At 58.1% G+C, this 24,176-nt stretch overlaps 1 protein-coding gene across 14 annotated transcripts in view; it reads left to right on the plus strand.

The window, feature by feature from the left end:
• The window catches only part of CASZ1 (castor zinc finger 1), a 156,884-nt gene that overhangs the window by 77,237 nt on the left and 55,471 nt on the right, over positions 1-24,176 (plus strand). For 3 of the 14 annotated variants that reach the window (XM_033843382.2, XM_033843369.2, XM_033843376.2), the window contains exons 3-4: positions 11,608-11,659; positions 23,838-23,876. The exons of 1 other annotated variant lie outside the window; for it this stretch is intronic. In XM_033843382.2, the coding sequence (XP_033699273.1) occupies positions 23,861-23,876 (16 nt within the window). In that variant the 5' untranslated portion in view covers positions 11,608-11,659; positions 23,838-23,860. Of the gene's footprint in view, positions 1-11,607; positions 11,660-13,743; positions 13,832-14,596; positions 23,400-23,823; positions 23,877-24,176 lie in introns of those variants that run through there. 10 more of the 14 variants (XM_033843414.2, XM_033843430.2, XM_033843391.2 and 7 more) reach the window with 9 other exon arrangements.

Raw genomic sequence — 24,176 nt, forward strand, 5'->3', positions numbered from 1 at the left:
CCTGGCTGTGTTTCTAGCTGTGCACCTTGGGCAGGTCACCTCCCTTCTGTGAACCTCAGTTTCTTCCCTTGCAAAAAGGGGGCAGTCATTCCTGTGGGCAGGGTCTGAGAAGTGATCTGGCTCATCTATGTTGAGTTCCCAGCTGCCGGCCTGGGATAGAATAGGCCCCCGCAAATGCCAGCTGAGGGGCGTGTGACTCCCCAGGGGGTCAGGACTCTGGAAGGGTCTCCCGGGCTGGGGGACGGAGGTGACTATTTCCCAAAGCATCTGACAGCTTGACCCCAGCGTGTTCCTTCCCATTCTCTGGACCTCGGCGACTTTGGCTGCATGTGCTTCTTGCAGGGGTGGTGGGAGGCCTAGTTGGTCCTCAAATTGGGGTCCTTGGAGAAGGTGCCCCAGGTGCCCTCATTGGGAAGCACACGGACAAGCCGGGCATTTATAGAGTGTGGGAGGGTCCTTGGGCAGCTGTACCTGTTTAATGCCAAGAAGCCAAGTTGGTTTAATATGATTGTAGCTGCTGCTTTGATAAATCAAAATAATTAAAAATAATCAATTTGATTCCTCAACCAACAGGCTGTGTGTGGGCCCAGGGGCTGGACTGACGAGCTAGGGCCGGGGATGGGGGAGGGGGCACCGGGACACAGGAAGGCCTGTCTTTGTATGGGGAGGTGGGCATGAGCTCTGCAATCAATTAAGGAAAGAGTCTTTCAGCAGAGCTGTTGGCCAGCCTGGGCTGGAGCCTCAGCTGGGCCTGCCGCTGGCTCTGTGGCCTCAGGCCAACCTCGATTTCCTCATCTGTCAAATGGGGTGATAGTTCCGCCCACCTTGCAGGGCCGTGTGAGGAGTCAGGGCTTTGCTGAACCCGTGGTCAAGCGTGATGGGAACATCGGTCGGCCCCGGGCTGTGTGGGCATCAGGTGGCCCCTCTTGGCCCCGTCCTTGTACCCCGTGTGGATACTGCAGTGGCTGAAGCCACCAGACGTGTTCACAGCAGTGAGCAGCCCTGTAGGCCCAGCAGTTTACTGGGGGCTCCTCCTGCAGCTGCCGGGTGTTGTCCTAACACAGGACTGTGCTGTCTGTGAGGACATCCCCTGTTGCAGGGCGTGTCTACTGATTGCTCCCTCTGGTTCCGAGCTGGGGCAGGAAGCACATGCCACCTCCCTGTGGACCTGAGCCCCTGGTCAGGGTGCCGGCGGCTCCGACGTGGGTGGGTGGGAGTTGGAGAGGGCAGCCCGCCCCTTGGCTTCCCCCACTCCCCACATCCTCCAGAGCCGTATTTGGTGTCTCATCCGCAAGAGCCTGAGCAGCTGGAAATCTGAACCGAGTGGAGGGGGCAGGGGCTGGTGGGAAGGGAGGGACAGGGTGTCTGTCTCTTTAAATGCACTTTGTGTCCGTGTGATAAGGAATTTGACGGCTTTATCAGAAATACCAAAGCTTTATTTAGCAGGGTGAGGCTCACACCACTCAGCTCCACACAATCTGCTGATAAATTGCAAAAAAGAAAAAAACCCAACATCTCACCAACACCCAGCACAGCAAGAAAGGAAAGACGAGGCAGAAGGAAGGGCAGGAAAGCAGAGTTGGGAGTTCGGGGGGATTGTGGAGTTGTCGGGAGCGGGGCGGGTGCACTGAAACTGCAGGGACTTCCTTGAAAGGACTGATAGGCAGGCCGTTTTCTACTCTCCACTGGTGACCTTTGTAGATTTTTCTGTTATTAAGTAAAAAAGACGATAATTATTTTCAATCTTCTAGAGAAAGGGCTGATTACAGAGACGTGTCGTTTATCTCCTGCTCCTGTCCCTCCACCAGCCCAGCTCACCCAAGGCTCTAGGTGAATCCTTCAGGCTTCCAGGCTGGCTGTGCTGGTGAGGGCAGAGCCAGCCTTGGGATGGGTGGGGATGTTAGGCAGGGTGCAGGAGGGACCATCAGGGAGCGAGGGGCTGCCCCTCATTGCAGCTCTGAGGAAGGTGATCCCCACTCCGTACCGCATGGCCGTGGCCGAGGAAGCCGGGGAGGGGAGGGCGTGAGACAGCCTGTGTAGGACAGAACTCCATGCCCAGGGTGAGGTCTCCACCCGGGTCACCCAGGGGAAGCCGAGGAGCTGTGGCATGGCCCTGCCTACCTGCCACATTCCAGGACTTTCCTGCCAGTTGGGCGGCTCTGGGGGAGCGCCCCTACCCTGGCCACTCCAGCTTTCTTGTGCCTCTGGAGGGTCAACAGAATAGGAGAACGACATTCCCATTTCTGTTGTCCGCCTTGAGCCTTCTCTTTGCACCCCGTGTGTGTCTTCCTGCCCCCGCTCTGTCTGGAGGAGCCCCATCCCCTGATCTGGCCTCTGGTCAGCGAACAGGCTCAAGTGCCCCAGCCCTTGCTGTTCCCCTTAACTGTCCACACTGCTCCCCGTGCCCTCTGTTCCCCGGGAGTCTTTGGATGTGAACCAAACAAACTTAAGCTCACGGTCCCCCATCCACGCCCCTCTGAACGTGCTGTAAGGTTTTGCCTCCTCCGGCCAGCTTGCGCGTATGATTTCCTCTGGAAACCGAGTCAGGCGTCAGCGCTCTGGGCCCACCCGAGAGCCGTGTGGAAGGGAAGCTGGGTGTTGGGCGTGGTGAGCAGTGGAGAAGGAGGCCCCTCTGCTTCCCCAGCGTCCTGGGGGCCTGCTCTCTGGCTGGCTGCACACGAGGGCTTCTCCTGGCCCAGCTGCCGGGCTCCCGTGCTCCTCACCGCTTTCAGATGGCTCCGCAACCCGGCAGAGCCGGGGGCTTGGCGTCCTCACCGCAGGCCCTGCCCATGCCATGTTCGGGGCTGCTCCTGCTGTCCTCCCCCCAGTGTTCCTCTTGGGGCCCCCCAGGCTCTGTTGAGGAAGGGAGGTCTCTGCCCAGAGGGGTGTCCCCGAGCACGGCCGAAGGGCCAAGGCTTTCCAGAACCCCCGAGCTGACCCCTCAAACAGGATGGAAGCTGGGCAAGGCCAGCGAATGCGTCAGGGGCAGTTAGGGTGACCCAAAGTCACCGAAGGGTGAGCAGAGTTCGAGAATAACTTTGCACCCTCTCCCGAGCCAGGGAGGTCTGAGCCTGTGCGCTCCCTAGAGGTGGCGAACCAGAGGGAGCGCCAGCCAAGGTGAGGCCAGCAGGCCTAGCGCTAGCGCTAGCGGCAGGTCAGCCTCACAGGAATTCCTCGGCTTTAGATAGTGGAGCAACAGGCTTAGCCCAGCTGCTCAGAGAGGGGAAATTCTGGGCGGAGAAACAGGGGAGCTTGGAGGAGAGGGTGGAGGCTGAGCTGGCCAGGGAAGGGCAGAGGGTGGAGGAAGCTGCAGAAAGGCAGCAACTGGGAGACAGACAGGAGGAGTAAATGGAAGTGACAGGGTCAGGCCAGACCTTTGTCCTGCAGCCTGATTAGAGAGTCTGCCCTGGATTTCTGAAACTTTGGGATGTTGTCGGACAAACTGGAGCTTAATTCTGTCAGAGCGCTGGGGAGATTAGAATTGACATCCTGGGAGCACATTCCTGGCTGGGCAGAAATCCAGCCCCCGCTGGGAAAAACCTGTGAAAGCATGGCCAGCCCAGTGGTGGTGGCAGGGGGTGCCCGTCGGCCCTAGTGGCCACTCCAGGCTCGTGGGTCGGAGCCAGGAGCCTTTGGAAGACTGGGCTGTGTCGCTGGAAAGCTCTGGCCTAGTGGAAAGAATGGAGGCCCGGCAGAGCCACCTCTGAGTCTAAATCCTGGTTCTGGGCCTTTTCCTAGCTGTGTTGCCTTGGGAAGAAAGCTTCACTTTGTTGAGCCTCAGTTTTCTTGTCTGTAGAATGGGCCCACTAAGTCTGCCTTCTGGGTCCACTAAACCTTCCTTTCCTTTGAAGTGGGAGGCATAACCTTGGAGAGCCGAGAGGGACGGGTCAGACTTTTTCTTTTCTTTCTTTGTTTTTTTTGGCCTCGCTGCGTGGCTTGCGGGATCTTAGTTTCCTGACCAGGGACTGAACCCAGGCCCATGGCAGTGAAAGCGCCAAGTCCTAACCACTGGACCACCAGGGAATTCCCGGGTCAGACTTTTCTTCACGCTCCGCCGCAGCAGAGCCAGGGCCTGCTGTAGCACGATGAAGACTTCCCTCGCTGAGCTCCCTTTGCTGGTCGGGCAAACCCAGGGAGTGTCATCCCGACAGACTGCTCCAGCTCAGCATGTGGAAGCTTCCTGCCCCTTCACCAAGGGGGTCCCTTCCAGCAAGCAGCCCACGTCAGCCATGAGAAGCCCGCAGGAATCCTTGGAGATGGCCGCATCCCTCTCGGAGAGTTCCCAGGAATCCCCTGCTGAAGCTAAGTGAGCCCAAGGAAGCAACACAGGCCTGCTCCCCACCCCAGGAGACCAGCTTGGGGGACCGGAGCCCCAGAGCAGGCTGTTTCGAGAAGAACAGAGTACCCCTCCCCACTTCCCTCCTGATTCTAATGGCTTTCAAATATTGGTAAATATTTTGTCTAACGCAGGCTCTCATGGCAGAGAGCAAAGCTGTCTGCAGTTCAGGACCTACAAATTATTTATTAAAGATCTGAGATGCGGTGCAATTATGTGGAAAGAACCCAAAAAATTAAATAAATAAGTAACAAAATAAATAAATAACAACCATACTGGCCTCTTGAAGGCTTGGGGAGCTGCATACATGATTGCCGTCTTGATGAAATCCCCCCGGATGTAATGAGCTGATTTTCTGCTGTTAATATTGCATCTGCTGATGAAGGATTCGTTAGGATAATGGAACGAAGCTAAAATATAAATGACTCCCTGTCAAGAAGCAGCTTTTGTTTGTTGATCTCCTGACAGTTCCCGGGCCAAGGCAGGGGTTTCTGTGCGCACATGCATTCGGGAGCAGCTAGGAGGGCAGGCTGAGGGCTGGGAGGGCTGTCCCAAGGGCCTGGCTCCCTGGTTATCCTCAGCTTTTCCTGCAAGGTGGAACTCCCCGTCCTTGGGGAGCCTGAGAGCCCTGTGGGTAGGGAAGTCATTGACTCAGACCCTCTTTCCCCACGTGGGGGGCAGCGTGTTGCACTACGATGCCGGGCAGCAGCACAAGTTGTCTGGGGAGCCTGGCGGAGAGATGGATAGAGTGGGCCGTGCGTGTTGGGATTCACACGCGACAGGAGCCAAGCCGTGTGTGCGCAGAGGAACGGCCACGCTGGGGAGACGGCATCGTGGGCTCTTGAGTGACGTGTGCCCCCGTCTCTGGAGGCACCCTAGCCTTCCCATGTTGTCTTTTTCTTCAGCACATCTGTGAGGCCTAGGAACGCCTCGGGCGGGAGCGCATGCCGTTCTTGAGGACAGGAAGGAGAGGGGACCCGTCTGAAATTAGGGTGATTCACCTTCCGCCCCCTTGCTTGGCTCGTCTAATATTCATGCTGAGCTGCCACTTGGGAATAGCCTTCTGCTCGCCTGCTGCTGCTGCCTCTTCTCCTTCTTCTCCTTCTTCAGCTATATCACTTTACTTTATTGTGGTAAAATGCACATAACATAAAATTTACTGCTGTAACCACTGGAAACTGTACAATTCAGTGGCATTAAGTACATCCACAGTGTTGTGCAACCATCACCGATATCTGGTTCCAGAAGTTTTTCATCACCCCGAACAGAAACTCTGTACCCATTAGAAGTCGCTCCCTATTTCCCCCGTCCCCCGACAACCGCTAATCTGTGTTCCGTCTCTATGGCTTTGCCTATGCTGAATGTTTCATGTAAAGGGAATCGTATAATATGTGGTCTTTTGCATCTGCCTTCTTTCAAGGTTCATCCATGTTGTAACCCGTATGAGAACTCCATTCCTTTTCACGGCCGAATAATATTCCATTTTGTGGGGACCCCGTGTTGTTTATCCATTCATCTGCGTTGTGTTCACCTTTTGGCTGTTGTGAGTGGAGTTGCTGCGCACACTCGTGTACAAGTTTTTGTTTGAGTCCCTGTTTTCCAATCTTTCGGGTATATACCTAGGAGTGGAATTGCTGGACCTCTCCCCAGTTTATTAAAGGCAGGGCCCCTGAAAGCTAGTAACAGGTAATATTTGTTGAGCACTTACTGTGTGACAGACCACAGTGCTGTGTGTTATTTCACCGGGTCTTCACAACAACTGCAGAACGGAAGCTCCGTGAGGACTGTCTCTGGTTACCAGTGTTCTCCAGGTCTAGGACAGTACCCAGCATATAGTAGGTGTTCAAGGAAAATTACTGAATGAAATGCATTTGAGGTGGGGCTCATACCGCCCCCTCTTCAGCTGAAGAAGCTGAGGCCAAGAGAGGTTAAGCAGCCTGCCCCGGCAGACACCATGGAGGGTAAGTGGCAGAGGCAGGATTCAGACCTGGGTCTCACCTCCTCTGCAGTTCCTCATGTAAGCCGTGTATTTTCTCTTCCTCGGGCCTAGCACAGTGTCATGCGCACGGGACGTACTCAGTGTGCGTCCTGACGATTACTGTGGAGCAGAGACGGGGAGGGATCTAAGCCAATGACCTGGAGGAGGGCTGGGGAGGGCCCAGAGGAGGTGTTGTCTTTCCGTACATCTGTCTGATGGAACGCGCCGTCTGTCCAAGGAGGCACTGCCTCACCCACACTGAGCCCTGAGCTGCAAAGACCGCATTGGACGCACTGCTCCCAGCACCCCAGAGAAACCTTCTTGCCGACATCTTCGCCAGATCTGTTCCTCACCTTGACCTCCGAGGCCCTTAGACGGGGAAGAGCAAACCCAGCTGCTCACCTGGACCCCTCTTCCTGGGGACAGGATGGGTCCCACCAGGAAGATCTGAGCCACCTCCACCTGGAGTGGTCAGGCAGGGCCTCTGGGAGATGGAGGAGTTTCTTCCCCCTGCGGGGGCTCAGGAAAGGTGGGGAGGCTGGCCCTTCTCCTGCAGCCCAGAGAGAGTAAGGCACGGCCTCCCATCACAGTCCTAGCCCATGGCGGGGCCTGTCTCAGTTTCTGAGATGGGAAAAGAGAGAGGGCAAGCCAGGTGTGAGGACCACCCAGGGCAGCATCCAGTAAAGGAGCTAAGGGCCTGGGCAGGGAAGGTGTGAGACCGAGAGAGCAAGCTAGAGGTGTTGGACCAGCAGAGGCTCCAGCCCCTGCAGGATGGGCGGGTCAGCTGGGTACCTCTCTGAGCCAGGACTTTCGAGAACAAGGTGGGAAAACCCCTTTCCTGCCCCCAAACTACTAGATCCTTCCTCTTGAGCCTATACAGGGTTTTAAGGAGTCTGGCCAAATTTCAGCCCAGACTGTGTTTGCAGACCACTGCCCGCCTCCTCAGAGCCAATCCGGAGGCCTGGCGCTGACCCCAGCTGTCCCCGGCCTGCGGGCGGCTGTTGGGCTCCTTCCCCTACATGGACGGGCAACCTGCCCTGGCCGCCTCGGCCCCTCATTGTCTGCTAACCACTGTGTAGAAGTTTGGGGCTTCCTTTGACCTTTCCGTTGTGCCTGGTTATGCGGCGGCCACCGGGCTGACACGCTGGCCCTGGCGTCGTTGCCGGGGCAACAGCGCAGCCCCTGCCCGTGGCCCTGAGCCCTCAGCACTTTCATTCTCTTTCTTTCTTTCCTCCTCGTTCCTCTCTCTCCCTCTCCCTCTCTCTCTCTCTTTCTCTGTCTTTCTCCTTCTCACTCTCTCTCTCTTTTTTTTTCTTCACTCTTTTAGCATGGTTTTCCTAAAAAGTTTTTTAATCAATCAAATTTGAGGCAGAAAATAGGTTTTGTCACGCCTGGTCCCGGGGTGGTTTGGCTCTCACTCAGGCTCCTGACAGCTCCTCAATGCAGGACGGAGGCCAAACAGAATATTTCTCGGGGAAAGTGCCCGTTTCCATGACACTGCCCCTTGTTGTCTGTGCTGCCCCCTCCTCAAGCTGCCCGCTGACACGGCCTCAGCCCTGTGAAAGGGCCCGGCCTGGAGACGAACGGGGTGTGTGCGGGTGCCGGAGGGGGCAGGAGACGGCATGGGGGGGCGGGGTAGATGGGCCGCGACAGCTGCCCCAAGCCTCCCCTCTGTGGCCTGCGAGGGCTGGGGAGCAGGTAGGGGCGGCAGGGCTGAGGAGCCTGGCTCGGTGCTGCGTAATCAGCTGAACCTCATAAATATGGAGCCGGGGAGCCCAGGGTGAGACGCGCGGAAGCCACATCCCGGATGGTCGGTGGCTCCAGCCCGAGGGGACTGCAGGCGGATGAGGCCTCTTCGGGTCCTGGTACGCTGGTCACAGCAGCCTCTTCACCCTTCCCTCTCCCCCTTCCCTCCTCACCAGCCTTTCCCTCCACCACTCCCCCCCACCCCGCCCTGCGGCAGCCCCCTCCCTACCATCTTTGGCGCCCTTCCTGCCCTCCCTCACCTCCAGCACCTCCTGTGCCTCTGGTCCCCTCCAGCTCCCAGGCCCACAGTGCCCCACTCCGAGCTCCCTGCAGGCCCTCCGCGGCTTCCCTCTCTGTCCCGCTTTCCCTCTCCTCCTTCCCACGTCGCCCTTCCACCCTCTCCCCTCTCTTCTACTCTTCTTGTTCTCTTTTATAATTAATGATTAGTTTTAATTGGTTTGCTTAGGCAGCCTGACAGCAAATGAACAGAAGCCAGCCCAGGGCTGCCAGGCTCGGGTGAGAGACCCCTGCACTTCCGAACCGGAACCGGCCGGAGGAAGGCAAGGGCAAGGCTGACCTGCAGACTGCCTCGGGCCCCGGCTGTCAGCGGGTGGGTCAGGCCACACCTGGGCTGGCGCAGTGGCCAATGGGAAGAAGGCGGGAGGCTCTTCACACACAGTCCGGGCTCTGGTCTGTCAGCTTTCTCTGTGTGCTTTGTTCTTACTCTCCTCCTCATGTCCCCTCCATGTTCTCACTTATGTAAGACATTGTCCACATCTTCCGAGATTAGGGGCAGGTAAACGGAGAGCAGGGGCCCTGTCTTTAGACTGGGACAGGGCTTAATTCCGATCCCTCCCTGTGGGCCTATGGGGTTAGCAGCTGGACATGTCTGGGCCAAGGTCTTGCTTTGTCACATGGACAGGAGGGAGCAGGTAACAAGGCCCATTGTCACTGTTACCTCAGCTGCCTGCCTGCAGTCAGCTACCACAGCCTGGAAGCCAAACAGACCCGGTTCTGTTTCTGATTTACCGTGTACCTCTGCACAGAGCTCAACCTCTTGGTCCTCAGTTTTCTGGTCAGAGTACTTAGGTTGAAGAACATTGGATGAGTGCAGGATGGGTGGATGGGTGGACAGCTGGCGGAGAGTGGCTATGTTGGCCAGGATCCCTGAGCACGTTACTTCTGTTTCTTAGCCTGGAAGGGTTGCACTTAACTTCAGCCTTCCTAAGTGTTGGGGCTCCTGGTCTCCTCCGTGTTTCCCCCCCCGGCCTTGCAGAATCCTTCCTTAACTGCAGCAGCTTTCTGAGTCTCTGCCAGGCCCTGGGTGTGCCCAGTCACTCACTCACACAGGCCAGAACCAAAGAGCAGGAACAGCGAGAGGCAGAGAGTGACAGGGGAAGATGCCCGGGCAGGACGGAGAGAGAAAGTTGAACTTTTCAGGTCCCCACGGGGGCTCCAGAATCCACCCAGTGTCCCAGATCCCACCCAGAGACAGCCTCCCTGCTCCCGTCCGCCAGGCCGCCTGCCCCGGGGCCAGGTGAGGGGCAGGACCCCAGTTCACGTCCTGGTCCCCGCACGGTAAGCATCTCCGCCCTCCCCCTCCCTCCTCCACCCCCAGCCAACTCCTGGAAAGTTTCCTCCCCGATTGTTCTGTGTGATCAGATCTGCAAGTTGCTCTCTAAGCTTCTTGTCACATTTTGACTTAATGAAGTGCAACTGCTGAGGGATTTGGGTTCAGCGCTCCGGTCTCCCGCGCTCCCTTGTTGTCAGAAAACAGGGGTGGTTGGGGACGGCAACACCGCGCGGCGAGTCGTTATCATTCCGGTCAGTCTGTTTAACACAAAATTAAACAAAGAACTAATTAGTGCCTCATGAATTAATAAAGGCACAGCTGCTGGGGGGGATGGGGGGGGAGAAGAAGGTGGTGGAAGGGAGATACTGGAGTTGTGGAGTTGGGGGGCTTTGGAGGTTCAAGGGAGGCTGGCCGGGGTGCCTTGAGAGATCTCAGGCGGGCGGCTGTGGGATGGACTGGACAGCGATGACGCCCCGCTGGGCCCCTGGGCGGGCTGGCTGGGCTGTGAGCTCTGACAGCCAAGCCTGCCCAGCGCCTCTCAGCGGAGGCCCAGGGTCTCTCTCCCTTGCCCCGTGGCCCAGCGCTGCTTGGCCTCCACTTCATCCAGCTCTCCTCTCCGACTGCTTGTTTTTTCCACTCTTCCCACCTCGGCCCCCTCTTCCATCTCAGCAGGGCTCCCCTTTCCTCTCTGCTGCCCCCTCTCTCTGTCCGCCCAGCTCTCTGCAGAATCTTAGCTTCCTACCATCTGGGTCAGATGGGCATCAGAGGCCCGTGGGGTCACCCCCCCAACTGCTCGATGCCCACCGGAGCCCGGTGTCCGGCAGGGTGGGCTCTGCCTCAGTGGGCACCCTCTGCCCAGGCAGCCCAGCAAAGGCAGCGAAAGCTGGCAGAGGACCCGGCCCTCCTTAGGAGGATGCGTCAAGTACAATTAGCATTATCTGTCTAAATATGTCCTGGGAACGGGAGGGCGGGCGGCGGGACTGGGTGGCATTCCCGGAGCCCCGTACAAGGTCACCTCACCTCTCACAATCCCCCCAATCTGATTTGGGGATTACACAGCCTAAGGAAATTGGTGTTATTCCTCTTGCATCATTGATAAGCCACAAAGGAGGGAGTAGGGAGAAAAAAACCCTAATAAGCAGAAAACCCTTCCCGAGTATGGGTGGAGCTCTGAAGGCCCACGGGGTGGGAGCAGGGCGGGCTCGGGCAAGGGCAGGTGGGCCCCGGTCAGCAGGCAGAGGGCTCCTTGGGTTTTCTGTCCACACGAGGCGTCTGTCCCATTTGAACCTAGCTCCCCAGACTCACGTGCTGGGCAGGAGGGCCGGGGCCTGGCAAGCTGGGCTGAGTCCCGTGTTGGCTAAAGTCCCCCTACCTTGCTGGGCCATGTTCCCTCTCCCTACGTGCGCCCCCGGCATGGCTTGTGACTCATCAGTAGGACCCCAGGGTGGAAGGTGCTGTCTGCAGCCTATTCCTGGGAGTTGAGGCTTCCTGGTGCCCTGGCCCCTGGTCCACCCTTGCCCCTCAGTCACCCATATGCTGTAGATTTTCAGGGGCCAAGGGAAGAGAGGGAGGGATGGGTGCGGCTCTATCCTGTCATTGTCCCCAGGCCCTGCTGCTCAGCCACTGCCGCTCCAGGGGAGCACCCCGACCCGCACACCCGCATCTCTGCCCCCACGGAGGTGTGTGCAGTGCGCTCTGACTTTTCTCTCTTTGGTTAGGGGTGCGCTGAGGACCATATTTCCACTGTGATCAGCCCCTGCTGCTTTCTGAATTTTTTCAAATTTTGGTCGGCACGTCCTTTCAGATGGGCCAAGATCAGTGCCCACTCCGCGCGTCTGAATTTTTGACACCCTTGGCCGCCCTGGAGCATCAGCCCCTTGGCCTGGGGGTGGCAGGGAGCCCTTGGGCACACACCGGGGAGTTGTACGCGTCCTGCCTTGAAAGGCTAAGAGGCTCTTCTCTGTCCCTCCCCAGGATGAAGTGACGCCCCCACTGCGAGAGAGGAGCCTCTAGGACCCGCTACAAGGTAAGGCCTGAGCCCTTCCCTGATCCGTGGGTCCTTCCCCCCAGTGGTGACCACGCGCCTGGCACACGTGTCAACCTGGGCTGGGCCCAGTCGTGCCGAGCCCCCAGGGTGGGTCTGGAAGATGGAGACAGGGAATTGGAACCACACTGCCCATCTGAACCTGGCAGGAAAAGATGACCCCAGTAGAAGGGTCTCAGATTCGTTCTTAGGCAGGAAATGGGCTGGGGACCCGTGGATCGCTGACTCTGGGCGTGGAATGTGTTCAAGGCAGCGTGAGGCAAAGGGGCATCTGTGGTGCCAGGGCTCAGCCGCCGGCAGTACCGTGCCCAGCTCTCCGCAGTGCTGTCTGCCCCCTGTGGCTGCTGCCGGCTCTCCCTGGAAGCTCTGCTTGTAGCTCGTGCTTGGGGAACCGCGTGGACTTGAAAGCCCTAGAAGTCCTGTCTCCTGGGAAGCTGCCGGCCCCGTGGCCTCCTCCTTCTTCCGTGGGAGGCTGGCAGGGAGGAGGCCCCGGGTCCTGAGCCCAGATCAGGCTGCTGCCCTTCCCTTCCCCAGGCACTGGGCTCCCCTGGCCTGGCCGGGCCTTCACAGGCTGTCTCAGTTCTCGGGTGGCTCGAGGAACCTCGGGGCCACCGGGCCTCGGCCCCAGGCAGCGCCGTGTCAGAGGTGACCGGTGGAACGCCAGTGTTATGTAAATAGCGGGGCCTGCCCGGCGGGCGAGCTGGCTGGCTGCAGCCATCCATCATCCGTGCTCGGCGGGGCGGGGGACAGACACGGCACCGTGCGCCTGGCTCCAAACCTGTTTGTTTTCCCTTTGTCTCCCGCATTTCGGGGGCCCGGCTGTGACCGGCTCTGGGTTTTGTCCTGCTGGCCCCCTCCCCCGGGAGGACGGGGGAAGGGAGGAGACTCGCGAGGCTCCCACCGCGGCATCCCTTTCGGACTTCAAAGGCTCCCCCAGCATTGTCTGTGCCGGCGGGCAGTGGCCCTGAAAACGTGATCAGAGGCGGCCGGTGTAGGGCAGGCCCGGCCCGCGCCCTGCGCTCTCACTGGGGCCTGTGGATTCCTCCCTTTGCCGCCAGCACCACCCTGGTTACAGCTCTGCTCCCCGGGCCTCTCTCCTCGCCTTTCTCTCCCCTGGCATCCCTTCTGGCCAGCCCGACCCTGCTGCTGCCCCACTCCCGTCCTCTCTTAGCCAGAGCTCAACACCTCTCTCCTGGCATCAAGACTCCTAGCGTGTTGAGAGCTTCAACTCTCCACCCCTTCATATCATCCCTGAGACTCTGAAGCACCGTGGAGGGCTTAGGATGTTGGGAGCTGGGATGGACCAGTTCCTGGACATCTGTTTCCCATCCAATCCTTGTTCTCTTTCCCTTCTTTTTCTCCACCCTCTGCTGGTAATGAGAACCTGATTTCCTCCTGAGCCCTCTGCCCAGCCCTTCCTTCCACTTCTTGGCAAGGTTCAGATTGGCTACTTCTGTCCTGAAAGTCAGCCCCAAGTGCTTCCATTCTCTGGAGCAAGGCTTGGCAAAGTATGACCAGAGGGCCAAATTTGGCCCACTGCCTGTTTTTGTAAATAAAGTTTTATTGGAACACAGCCACATCCACTCATCTGCATATCAATTATGGCTGCTTTCACTCTATGATGGCAGAGCTGAGTAGCTACAACAGAGCACGTTTGGCCTGAAAAGCCTAGAATATTTATCTGGCCCTTTATAGGAAAAGTTTATTGTCTCTCCCTCTGGGGTTTCTGACTCCTGCCCTCTGCTCTTTTTTTTTTTTTCCAGTGGTAAAATATACACACCATGAAATTTACCATTGTAACCATTTTTAAGTGTGCAGTTCCCTAGCATTAAGTACGTTCACAGTGCTGTGCAACCATCTTCCTGCTCTGTGCTCGTGTCTTGCTCTGAGGGGCCCGGGCAGTTGTCAGGGAGCCCTGTCCCTGAGGTTGCGGGGCTGCTTGCAGTCCTGGTCCCTTTGGGGCTGCCCTTTCTCTCTCTACTCCTTGTAGGACCCCATCTCCTGCTCAGTCCCACCTACGTAGAAGTCCCGGCTTGTCCTCTCCTTGACAGCCACTGTTTCCTCAGATCCCTTGCTCCCGGCATCCAGGAGCCTTGTGTCTCCATCCTGTAGCCTTCAGCAAGTTCTCAGATCCGCAGTTTCCTCTTCTGCAAGGTGAGCAGAATATCTACTTTGCAGGGTTACTGGGACAAGCGAGTGAGTGAATGGGGCCGAAGGTGGCTAGCCCGGGGCCTGACAGGTAGGCAGCGCCTGCGTTCCCTCCTTCCTTCATTCCTGTTCACCTGCCAGAGCCTGGGTCTCCACCATGCATGTAGGAGCCAGCAGTCATCCCTAAGCAGGTTCCATGCAGTCCCCCACCCCTGCCCCGGGACCACTGAGTCCCTCACCTTGGAGAAGCTGAGGCTCCTCGCTTGAGCGAGGGCCGTGGAAGAAAATGCCGCACGGGTGGTGGACTGGGAGTCACTGGAGTTCTCAGGTCGGTCCCGGGTCCTCCATGTCTGCTGCAGGGCCCTGGGAAGTCGCATAACCTCTCGAGCACCAGTTTCTCTATCTGTAAAACGGAGCCCTGACTACCACGCTCTCTGCTTTGTAGGCTTGTTGCAAGTACGAGCTAGGATGCATGGGGGAAAGCTGTGGGGTCTGCTGAGAGCAGAGAAAGCCAAGGGAAGAGTCTGGGTCTGAACTTGGGCCCATTCTGGGGCAATTGGGACCCACTCTGCAGTTCTGTGGAGAAGGCCCTGGACGTTACATGGTGGGCACACGCTCAGTACAGGGGCAGGGACCAAGGCTGCACATTACTAGCGCTGTGAGCTAATCTGGGAGCCAGGCTCCAAGCCCTAGAGGAAAGGCTGGCAGGGAGGGGGGAGGGGGGAGTGGGGAGCGGGAAGGAAATTGAAGCTGTGCAGCAGTCAGAGGTCTGAGACGAGCTGGGAGCCGGGTCCCCGCACAGCTCACTAGTTGCCCTTTCCTGCTGCTTCTGCTGCCGTCTCTCTTACTGTCCTCTTTTCGCGGGCTCCTGGCCTTTTGTAGATCTGTTTTCCCCTCCAAGCCTTCTCTCTGCATCCCATTAGTTTCTCTTCCTCTTCACCTTCCCACCGCCGTACTGCCACCCCCAACTCCACGGCGCTCTTTCTTTCTCCCTCTCTCTCCTTTTCATCTACTCCGAAGGCTTTCCTTTACTTCCTTGTCACCCTAATTGATTGCATTAACCTTTCAGCGTATTGGATTTCCTCGGCATCATGCAGAGAGCCCTGCGCCATATGCTTATAATCTGAGCCATAATGGACAGTTTGCAGTCAACAAGCCCCTTCTCCCATCTCTGCCATCGCTCCCGTTGACATCTCTCTTGCCCAGGCCACCATGGCCACTTCCCCTGCCAGCAGGGGTGGGGCAGTGGAACGGGGCTGGGAGGAAGCCGGCAGAGCTTGGACCCACCAGTGGATTTCCCGGCCTCTCCCCTCCTGGCTCTGCCCTTGGCCCTGCCTCTGCTTCTGCAAGCCCCCCAGGTCCTTGCCTTGTGAGTCTCTGCTCCTGGGACTCTCCGCCCGATGAGTGGCTGGTGGAGCCAGCTTGGATTTGGCGAATAAGAGAGTCCCCTGTTTCCACCAAATGGTCCTCAGAGGAAACCTCGCTTTCCTGGGAGGCTTTGGGGAAGGGTGATGGTGACCACTTCCGGAGGTGGAGAGTAGCTGCGAGGAAGAGTCTGAGATCTCTGGGCTTGCCTGGCCCCTGAGCTAACCAGAGGCCTCTTTGGATCTTCTGGAAGCTGGGCCCACTCCTGGAAAGGTGTGGGAGTACAGAGGAGACAGAAAGAAGGGGATCTGCTGAAGGCAAGGGAAGAGAGACAAAGACCCTGCTGGGGCTGGCCTGGGTGCTCAGGGCAGCAGCGGCCCCTCCCACTGGGCGAGGAAGCAGACTCGTGGCCACACTTGGGCCCTGGCTCCTACACTGGTCCCAGGATTGTGTGATTGGGATCCTTGGTGGGCGATGTCTCAGTCTCTGTTTCTCATCTGATGCTTGTCAGTAGCTTTGAGCAGACCCCCCCTGGCTTTATCAAAGGAAGAGAGACGTGATCCTGGCAACAGGGCTGTAAGCCAGAGAGAGACCTCTACAGGGCAGGAGGGCTTGGCCTGACAGGAGACTGGCACAGGAGAGGGGAGGAAATGAGAGCTGGCTTCTCAGGTTGGTAAGAATGGGCTCCCTCTGGTGAGTTCCCAGATGGGCACCTGCTCGTCCAGCATCAGGCAGAGGAGCCAGCCCATGCCAGCTGCCTGGTCCTGGGATCTCAGTGAGTCCTGGCCCCGGAGGTCCTGGCCAGGGCTGCCAGCCCTCAGACCTGCAGCCCAGTCAGCTGAGTCTTCATTCATAACGGGATGGACATCAGGTTGAATACATTAGTGTCGGTCAGGCCAGAGGAGCGGGATGGAAGCCCCCCTTAGCCCTGGTGGTACTTCTTCTCTCCCGTACTGCTCTCTCTCTCCGCCCTCTGCACATCATCTTCTCCTTCTGACCAACCCCCCTCCTCCCATCGCTCCATCACTCCGAAGGGCAGGCTTTGGCAAGAGGGGGCCAGACCTAGGTTCTTCCCATCCTCTCCCAGTGATTTTGGGGGTGGGCAGAGGGCGCAGCAGGGAGAAACCAAGCAGCGAATTAAAGTTTGGTGATTGTCAGTGTCAGGAGAAGCTAAATAACCCTGTAACTAGTATGAAGGTGAATTCACGGTCTGCTGCACATGGAAAATATGAGTGCTCTGTGAGACGGGGAGAGTGAGCACAGAGTCGGCCTGCCACGGTGGGCAGCCTCCTCTCCAGGGACGCGGGCGGGGAGGCAGGAGGAGGGCCGTGCACTCTCCCATCCTTGCCAGGGAGCAGTTGCCCAGGAGCCTCGACCAAGTACTGGGGGCGGGCAGCTCAGCTGCTTGACAACCCGCTGGCCCGGCCCCAAGGCCCCAGGTAGACATTTGTAAGCCCCAGCAGTGTGAGTACATGGATACCAGCCCAGGCCCCAGGATGCCAGCCCATCCTCCGCGATCCATGTGAGTGACTGCTCGTGGATCCTTACTGAGCGTTACTCTGTGCCAGGCTATGAGCTCTGTCTGCCCTTATGACAGCTCGATGCAGTAAGTGCTGTTATCGTTCCCCCTTTTTATCCCCACTTTTTTATAACCACTTTATTGAGACATAATTCACATACCAAGTGTACAGTTCAGTGGTTTTCAGTATATTCCCAAGGTTGTGCCACCACCACCACTATCTAATTTTAGACTCTCTCCATCACCCCAGAAGGAAAGCCCGGACTCATTAGCAGTCACTCTCCATCTCCCCTACCCTCAGCCCTCGGCAATCACTAATTATTATTGACTTTGATGCTGAGAAAATGGAGGCTCAGAGAGGGTCAGTGACTTGATTGAGGTTGCACAGCTGGTGAGAGACAGAGCTAGGGTTTGAACCCAGGTAGTGGGACTGCAGTGCCCGTGCTCCGTGAGGGACTGCCCGATGTCCTGGCTGCCTACCCCCCATCACGTGCCCTACCAGATGTTTCTTACAGCATGGGCTCAGGCGTGTATGAGCACCATCCCGACACGTAGGCCCAGGTGGCAACACGCGTCTCTCTCCCCAGGTGTACTTGGGATTCCACATAGAAAAAGTCACACGCCTCAGAAGGACAGCCCACCTCCCCTCTTCCGCAGCCAAGCTCCTGGAAGGGAGGGCTGCCACACAAACTCGCAGCAGCAGGGGAGCCCAAGTGGCCAATGAGACCTAGGTGGTTTGGAGCTTTAAGATGAAAAATCCCCATTATCTCCTGTAGCTGATAATTGTAACTGAAATAAAATGCCAACATAATATTCCAGAAAAGGTCCCTGCCCAGGTTGGGGCCACAGGCTGGGCCGTGCCGCTGCGGGCAATGCAACGAGCTCGGTTCCCCGCATCACACTTGCTCTGTTTTTCCTTCTCTCTCTTTCCTTCTGTCTTTCTCTCACTCCCTCTGCTTCTGTCCTGTTTCTTCTCGCCTTTTTTCCTCCTGCCTGCCTCTTTCTTCTTCACATGTCCACTTTCCCACCCCAAAACTTTAACAAAACAAAACAAAACAAAACAACTATTTGTGACCACACTCTTGCACTTGCAAAATTTGGGAATTAATGTGAAACTGTTACTGCCTCTGATAAGAGATAAATACAAGGATGAGAGACAAAGGGAAAGGTAGAGAATGAGTCTGTTGGATTTGGTTTGGGGTTTTTTCCTCCTTCTCTCTCCCTCCAAAGCGGAGGATCCGGCCGGGCCAGTTTGGATATTTATTAAGAAAAAGCCAAAGATAATTAACTTTTTTGTTTTTGTTTTGTTTGCGGGTGCCTCCCCTGCTGGCACTCCTGACTGCCTGGCAAATTAAACCTGCTCCCTGCTCCCTGGGTGCTGGGCTGCTGGCAGCTTGGCTGCTGGCAGCTCAGCTCCTGGCTGCCCTGAAACTGCCGGGCCCAGCGGCTGCCCACCCAGCCACCCACCTTGGGTTTCAGATCTAGGGTCCCTTTATGCTACCACCGGTGCCACCTCCCCAGGCTCTTCTGACTCCTAGAGCAGGCTTTAGAGTGGGGTAAGTGGCCTGCGGGTGCGGGGGAGGGGGGGTGAGAGAGGAGGGGCTACCGTTGGGGTTATGGCCAGCACTTCCCTAAAAGGAGATGGGGGCAAAAGAGTGAGCTCTCCCGCGGGGCAAGGGTATTCCTTCTGGCCAGTTCAGCCGGTCAGCTTCCCAGAAGACGGTAAGAACAAGGAATGAGCTAGAAGTACAGGGAGAGGCCAAATTTGGGCCATGTCCATCCCCAGCTCTTCTCTCAGGAGGCTGGTACACAGCCAGGACCCATGGCTCCTGGGAATGCTCTGGAGAAGGCTCGGGGCCACGGAACCCTCCCATGATGTCTGGCCACCCTCAACATCGGGTTCCGTCCTACTCCCACCTCTGACCCAGCCCAGGCCATCTGGGGGCCCGGCTGGGTGGTCAGAGAGCCAGCCACTGAGTAAGAAGCCGGCTGCCTCTGGTCTGCTGCTCTGAGGCCAAGCTGTGACCTGGGCCCGAGCCATGTCCACGGGCCAAGAAGGTAGCAGTTATAGACCTCACTCTCCGTGGGGGACAAAGTTGAGGGCATCTTAGGAGCCAGGACAGCCAGTGAGGACGCGAGTCCTCCCTGGGGGCCGGCCCAGCTCCAGCTGCTTGGGGTTGGAGGTGTGCTTTGCCCCTCTGTTAAATTAACATGCCTCAGGCCCTCCCCTGACAGGGCCCTCTCCTCTGCCCCCCTGGCTTCGTCCTCAACCTGGCAAGGAGGCAGCGGTGTGCTGTCCCTCCAGGTGGGGAACCTGCTTTGGAGCTGGGCACAGAGAGTAGGGCATTTTCCGAGGATTTTGCTGGCCCCCCCTTTTTTTTCTCTGAAATATAAGGATGTGCAATTTTTTTGGTTTCAATTTAGCATTGGAGAATTTTATAATTTAGTAATTAAAATCTCTGATAGGCTTTAGAAATTGCGGCTAATTGAATTTAATGGGAAGATGATTTTCAATTTTATTTGATTACCGGGACCCCTGGCATCGGTATTTATGGGAAAAAAATGGGAAATGTGCTGTGTGGGCTAAGATGGCATAATTGAATTGGGGATAATCGGATTTCTCCGTCATGAATTTCACTATAATTTTCCTATAATTTTCCATTAGATATCTAGTTTACAAATATTCACAAAGAAATGAAGCTCTTTCGGAATGGAGATTGCTGGCTAACAGGATTACGGCGCTGAGCGTGCGGCCGTGCCAGCCCCTAGACCGCCATAATGCGATCCCTCTATCTGCCTTACGCTTAGCTCGAGCCTGGCCTCAGCCCCTCGCTCCGCCACCCACTTTGCTGTGCCTCTCTGCTCTGTTTCCTCTTCATCCCCGTTTACCCCCTGCCCCGATACCCACCCATCCGGGGCCCGTGACCTCTCGTGCCCTCCTGGCAGGCTATCCCATCCCCGCGCCATGGCATCTGGGCTCTGCCCTCCATGCCCACCATCCTTCCCATCCACAGTTTGCTCACTCAAGGCTCCCCCTGACCCCTCCCGCCGCCCGCCTGGGGAGTGCGCTCACACGCAGGCACACAGACTCCCCGCAGGTGCGAACATGCTTGCTCACATGTACCCGCAGTCGTCTGGCCAAGGTCCCCGTGTCCTGGCCTAGTCGCCTCAGAGGGAACCAGTTTATTGGGATCCTGGGGTGGGGTGCAGGAACAAAAGGAGCTTTGTTCAAGTTTATGTGAAAGTTACAAATTCAAAATGAGAGCAGATAAAGCATGAGATACCTGGTGTGTAAATAGGCTGGTGAGTGAGAAGGCCCCGGGCTCGGGAGGGAGAGAGACTGAGTGGGCAAACTGGGGATGCGAGGGCGCCGGGAGCCAGCGAGGGAAGGTTGTCCTGGGACAGCTGACAGGTTCCCCTGGACCCGTGTGAGGGGCCCGGTGGGTGGCATTGCTGGGCAGGGCTCCACGTTTCCCGTTGGAGGTGGGGTGTGAGAGGAGGAGCTGGTGGCTCTGGGCCCAGGGCCTCGAGACCAGGAGGGATTGTGGCACTGGGCTTTCCATTCCCCGGGCCCGAGGCACAGAAACCATGGCCTGGCCTCAGGGTCGAAGAGGTGTTACCACATCAGGGCTCTCAAGGCAAGATGGGCCATAGACTCAGAGGTGCCAGGGTTCTGGGCCTTGGTATGAGTACACACACGGAGAGAAAGAGAAATCGGGGGACCCCTCCATGACACGGCCTCAGCCTTCTCAAATCTCAAATCATAACATGCTAAGATGGCCTCATTTTCTGTGCCTCTCAGGAAGGCCCCTCGCTCGTGGGCAGAGCCTCTGAAGCCCGCAGTGGCTGATTGTGGCCATCGTCTCGGCAGAGCTGAGGCTCTCCGGGCGGCCCACGCCTCCCTCTACCACTGGCTGCGCTTGGCGAACCCCTCTCGCCCGCCCTGCCTGTTCCGCCTTCCGTCCGGCTCTCTCAGTTCTATCCCTTCAGCCATTCCTCTCCAGCCTTTGTCCACCAGAGGCCCCCAAGTTATTGTGCAGCCAATCCTGTGGGTCCTGCGTGAGTGACTGGAAGGTATGCCCTCCCATGCCCTGACCACCATCAGAAGAAGCCCAGAAGGACATTCAGAGGGAGCCCCTAGGCCATGTGGGTCACATATGCAGGGAGCTCCCCATACGTGCACATTTCAGATGCACCCAGAAATCACCCTTCTACCCCTAGGTCTTCAGGCTTCCTTCTACGTCCCAGTTGCTCAGATGGGGAAGCAGACACTTCAGGATTGGGATTTGGGTTTGACTGACTGCTGTTACAACCCAAAGCTGTAAGCCTTGCTTTGGGGAGTCATGGGTGGGAGAACCCAGCGGCATGTGTGTACCCCAGAGCAGTCCTGGACACTGCAGGGCCCTCTCTGAGATCCCACCTGGGGAGAAGCTCATGGTCCTTGCTGCCTGGTTGCTCGGTGCCAGCAGTTTTTGTACCAGCCTCTGGGGAGCACAGGGCTTGGTTTGTTTAAGGAGCTCTGCTCCCTTGTTCAGGGTTTTAGGACTGGGGGACACTCAGAGCTCCTGGGCCTCTCCAGCTACTCATCCTCCATAGGCATGGGGCAGGTCTGAAGGGTAGAGGGTTGTGTGACAACCAGGAATGGGGGTTGCCAAGAAGGCAACAGGGACAGCAGTCGAATGGGGGAGGGATGTTAATCTCCCTGTGAGGCCATTTGGAACTAAAGTGCAATTTAAAAAGTAAATAAGTAAATAAAGGGAGAAGAAAAATAAGGGGAAAGTGGGAAAAAGAGTAGATTGTTAACTCCCTTACTTGCCCCAAGGCCTCCCTGGGCCCTTCCCTTTGCAAAAGAGAAATATTGCAAAAATAGTCCAGTGCCATTTTGCTTAATGCTGCCGGAAGACCAGAGAAAAGAAAACCTGAGTTCTGGTCTCCTCCCCTCATTGAAGGCAGTGTGGCCTCCCCTGAAACAGGAGAGGGGAGGAAGGCAGCAGGGTGGCTGCAGAAGGGACAGACGGAGAGCTGGGGACAGTGAGATCCAGGTACTTCACAAGCAAAACTGCCCACCTTCCTACTCGCCTGCCTCTTTCCTTGCCTCCTACCCAGTGGTTAACTTAGATGACTAAAATTTAAGGAATCTCAACATATCTGGCTGCAGCAGGGACATCTGGGGACCGAAAGATACACCTAAGTGCTTTCTCTGGGGGGAAAGGAGGGCAAGGAGAGAAGTTGCCCTGGTCCAGCGATGAACTGGCAGGCAGGAAATGCGGCGATGTCAGAGGGGGCAGGTGGCAGGACGCTGGCTCCTTGGTTGAGGGTGTCTGTGCCCTGTCTGCCACGGCCCCGCATGGGAGGTGGCAGAGGCAAGAGGGCCGGTTGGCAGCCCAAGTGACAGCGCGGATCCGTGGTGCCGGCCCTCGGAGGACAGGCGACCAAGGCAGGGTGAGGGAGGAAGGAGGTGCCGTCCCCACTGCGGGGCTGGGGGCGGAACTGCGGGGCAGCGGGAGGAGGAAGGCCTGGAGAGCAGTGATGTGGCGCGGAGCCGGGGTCCACCCGGAATCGGCGTGGGGGCGGGGGAGCCAGGGCTCATTAAAAGGCGAAGCCAAACCAAGGTGGCGCAGCCCTGGGGGTTCCCGCACTCGTGAAGCCTGCGGCGGGCACGGTGTGCGGAACAGCGCGAGGCCGATGCGAGTGTTCCCCGGGACACCCAGGCCCAAGGCCCCAGAGTCTTTCCTCTTCAGAGCTAAAAAACACCACCGCCAACAGCAACAGGAAGAGATTCAGGGATGGGGAGGAAACGAAACGCCTGGTACCAGCACCCAGAGCCCGGGGGGCGTACCAGGGCGCGCGGCTCGGTGGGCGCGACCCCGCGGCGCTCACACCTGCGCCCGCCGGCGCGGAAAAGTTTGCCCGGCTGCGCGCGCCGCGAGCCCTCGGCCGGCCGGCGCCAGGGAGTGAGTCCGCGCGGCCGCCATCGAGTCGCGCTCGGCGGGGCCGGAGCGCCGAGGAGAGCGTGCGAGCGCGCGCCCGCCCGCGGCGTCCGGCCAGAGTTGGCGCGGGGGCGCGAGCGCGGGCCGCAGGGTCCTCTCGGACCGCCGCGTCCCCCTCCCGCCTCCCCTGCCTCCAGTCCCCGGGCGCCGAGTCCCCGCCTCCCTCCTCCGAAGTCTAAGGTTTGGGCAATCGCTGAGCCAATAAGGCTGGCCGCCCGGGCCGGTGCGCTGAGGCCGCGCGCACGAGCGTGAGGGAGCGGGCGCGGGGCGAGGGCGCGCGTGTGAGGAGCGCGCGCGCGCGAGGGGACGGACGGAGGCGCGCCTGTAGGAGCGGGCGCGGGGCGGGCGAGCGCGAGCCCATTCACTCCAGCCTCCCGCGGGCGGGCGCGCGCGCGGGCGGGCCGAGCTCTGCTCTTTCACCTGCCGGGGCGGTGCGGGCTGGGCCGGGAGGAGGCGGTACCGCGGCCGCCCTGCCAATCACCTCGGCGCCTGGCAGCGCCCCCGGCCGCTCCCGCCCGCCCGCCCGCCTGCCCGCTCCCTCCTGCCAAACTGTTACCCTGAGTGTTACCGTCAGGAGCAATGACATCAGGGCTTTAAAACAACTTGTTATTCGGGGAGTAATCAGTCGCAATTAGGCATTAATTAAGTATTATGAAAGTTGATTATTTAAGTGAATTCGGCTTTCGACTCTCCGACTATGGTGAGTACCGGAGTGGGGCGGGGAGGGCAGGGGGCGCCGCCGCGGGGCTCCGACCCTGGCGCGGGGGCGGGGGCGGCGGGAGCGGGGCCGGGCGCGGGCAGGGGCGCCCCTCGGCCTCGGGGGCCGGCCGGGTCCCCCGACCCGGGCCGCGTCTATAAATAGTTTCTCTTTTAGTTTAATAAACTCGAGAGCAGAGAGGAGCTGCTTTGAGTGTGCAGTGCCGGAGCGCCAGAGAGAGAGGGGCGGGAGGGAGAAACTTTCGCTCTCCCTCCGGGTCTCCCTTCTCATTTCTCCCCCAGGCCCGGGGACTTGACCGCCCCTCGATGGGGGAAGGGTGCGGAGAGCGGAGGGGGAAAGCTGGGGTGGGTAGTGGGGGGCACTGCGAGAGACTAAACAGATTTCTTTTCTTTCCTCTTCTTTTTTTGGCGTTCCTCGAAGAGTTTGGGACCAAAGAGAGGAGAATGGATCTTGGTACAGGTACCGGCCGGTGGGAACCAGGGGTGGCTCTTTCACTTTTCTTTCGGTTCTTTTACGGAAGTTATTATTTTTAGCCCAATGAGGTAGCAGCTGAGCGGGGCGCGGGGGGGTGCTGGTCTGGAGAGGGTCCGGTGCGGGCTGCGCTTCTTGCCTGGGTTTCTGGATCGTGAGGCTTCCGATGATATTATTGTTATTATTTGTTACTTGCTTAGGGACTGTGACTAATTTGATGCTTGTCATTGTGAAAGAACCTAGGGGAGAGGGAGCTGGGGGGCACACAGAGAGAGGATTTAGGGGGTT

This window comes from Tursiops truncatus, chromosome 1 (genome assembly GCF_011762595.2).
Source record: "Tursiops truncatus isolate mTurTru1 chromosome 1, mTurTru1.mat.Y, whole genome shotgun sequence".
Taxonomy (NCBI): Eukaryota; Metazoa; Chordata; class Mammalia; order Artiodactyla; family Delphinidae; genus Tursiops; species Tursiops truncatus.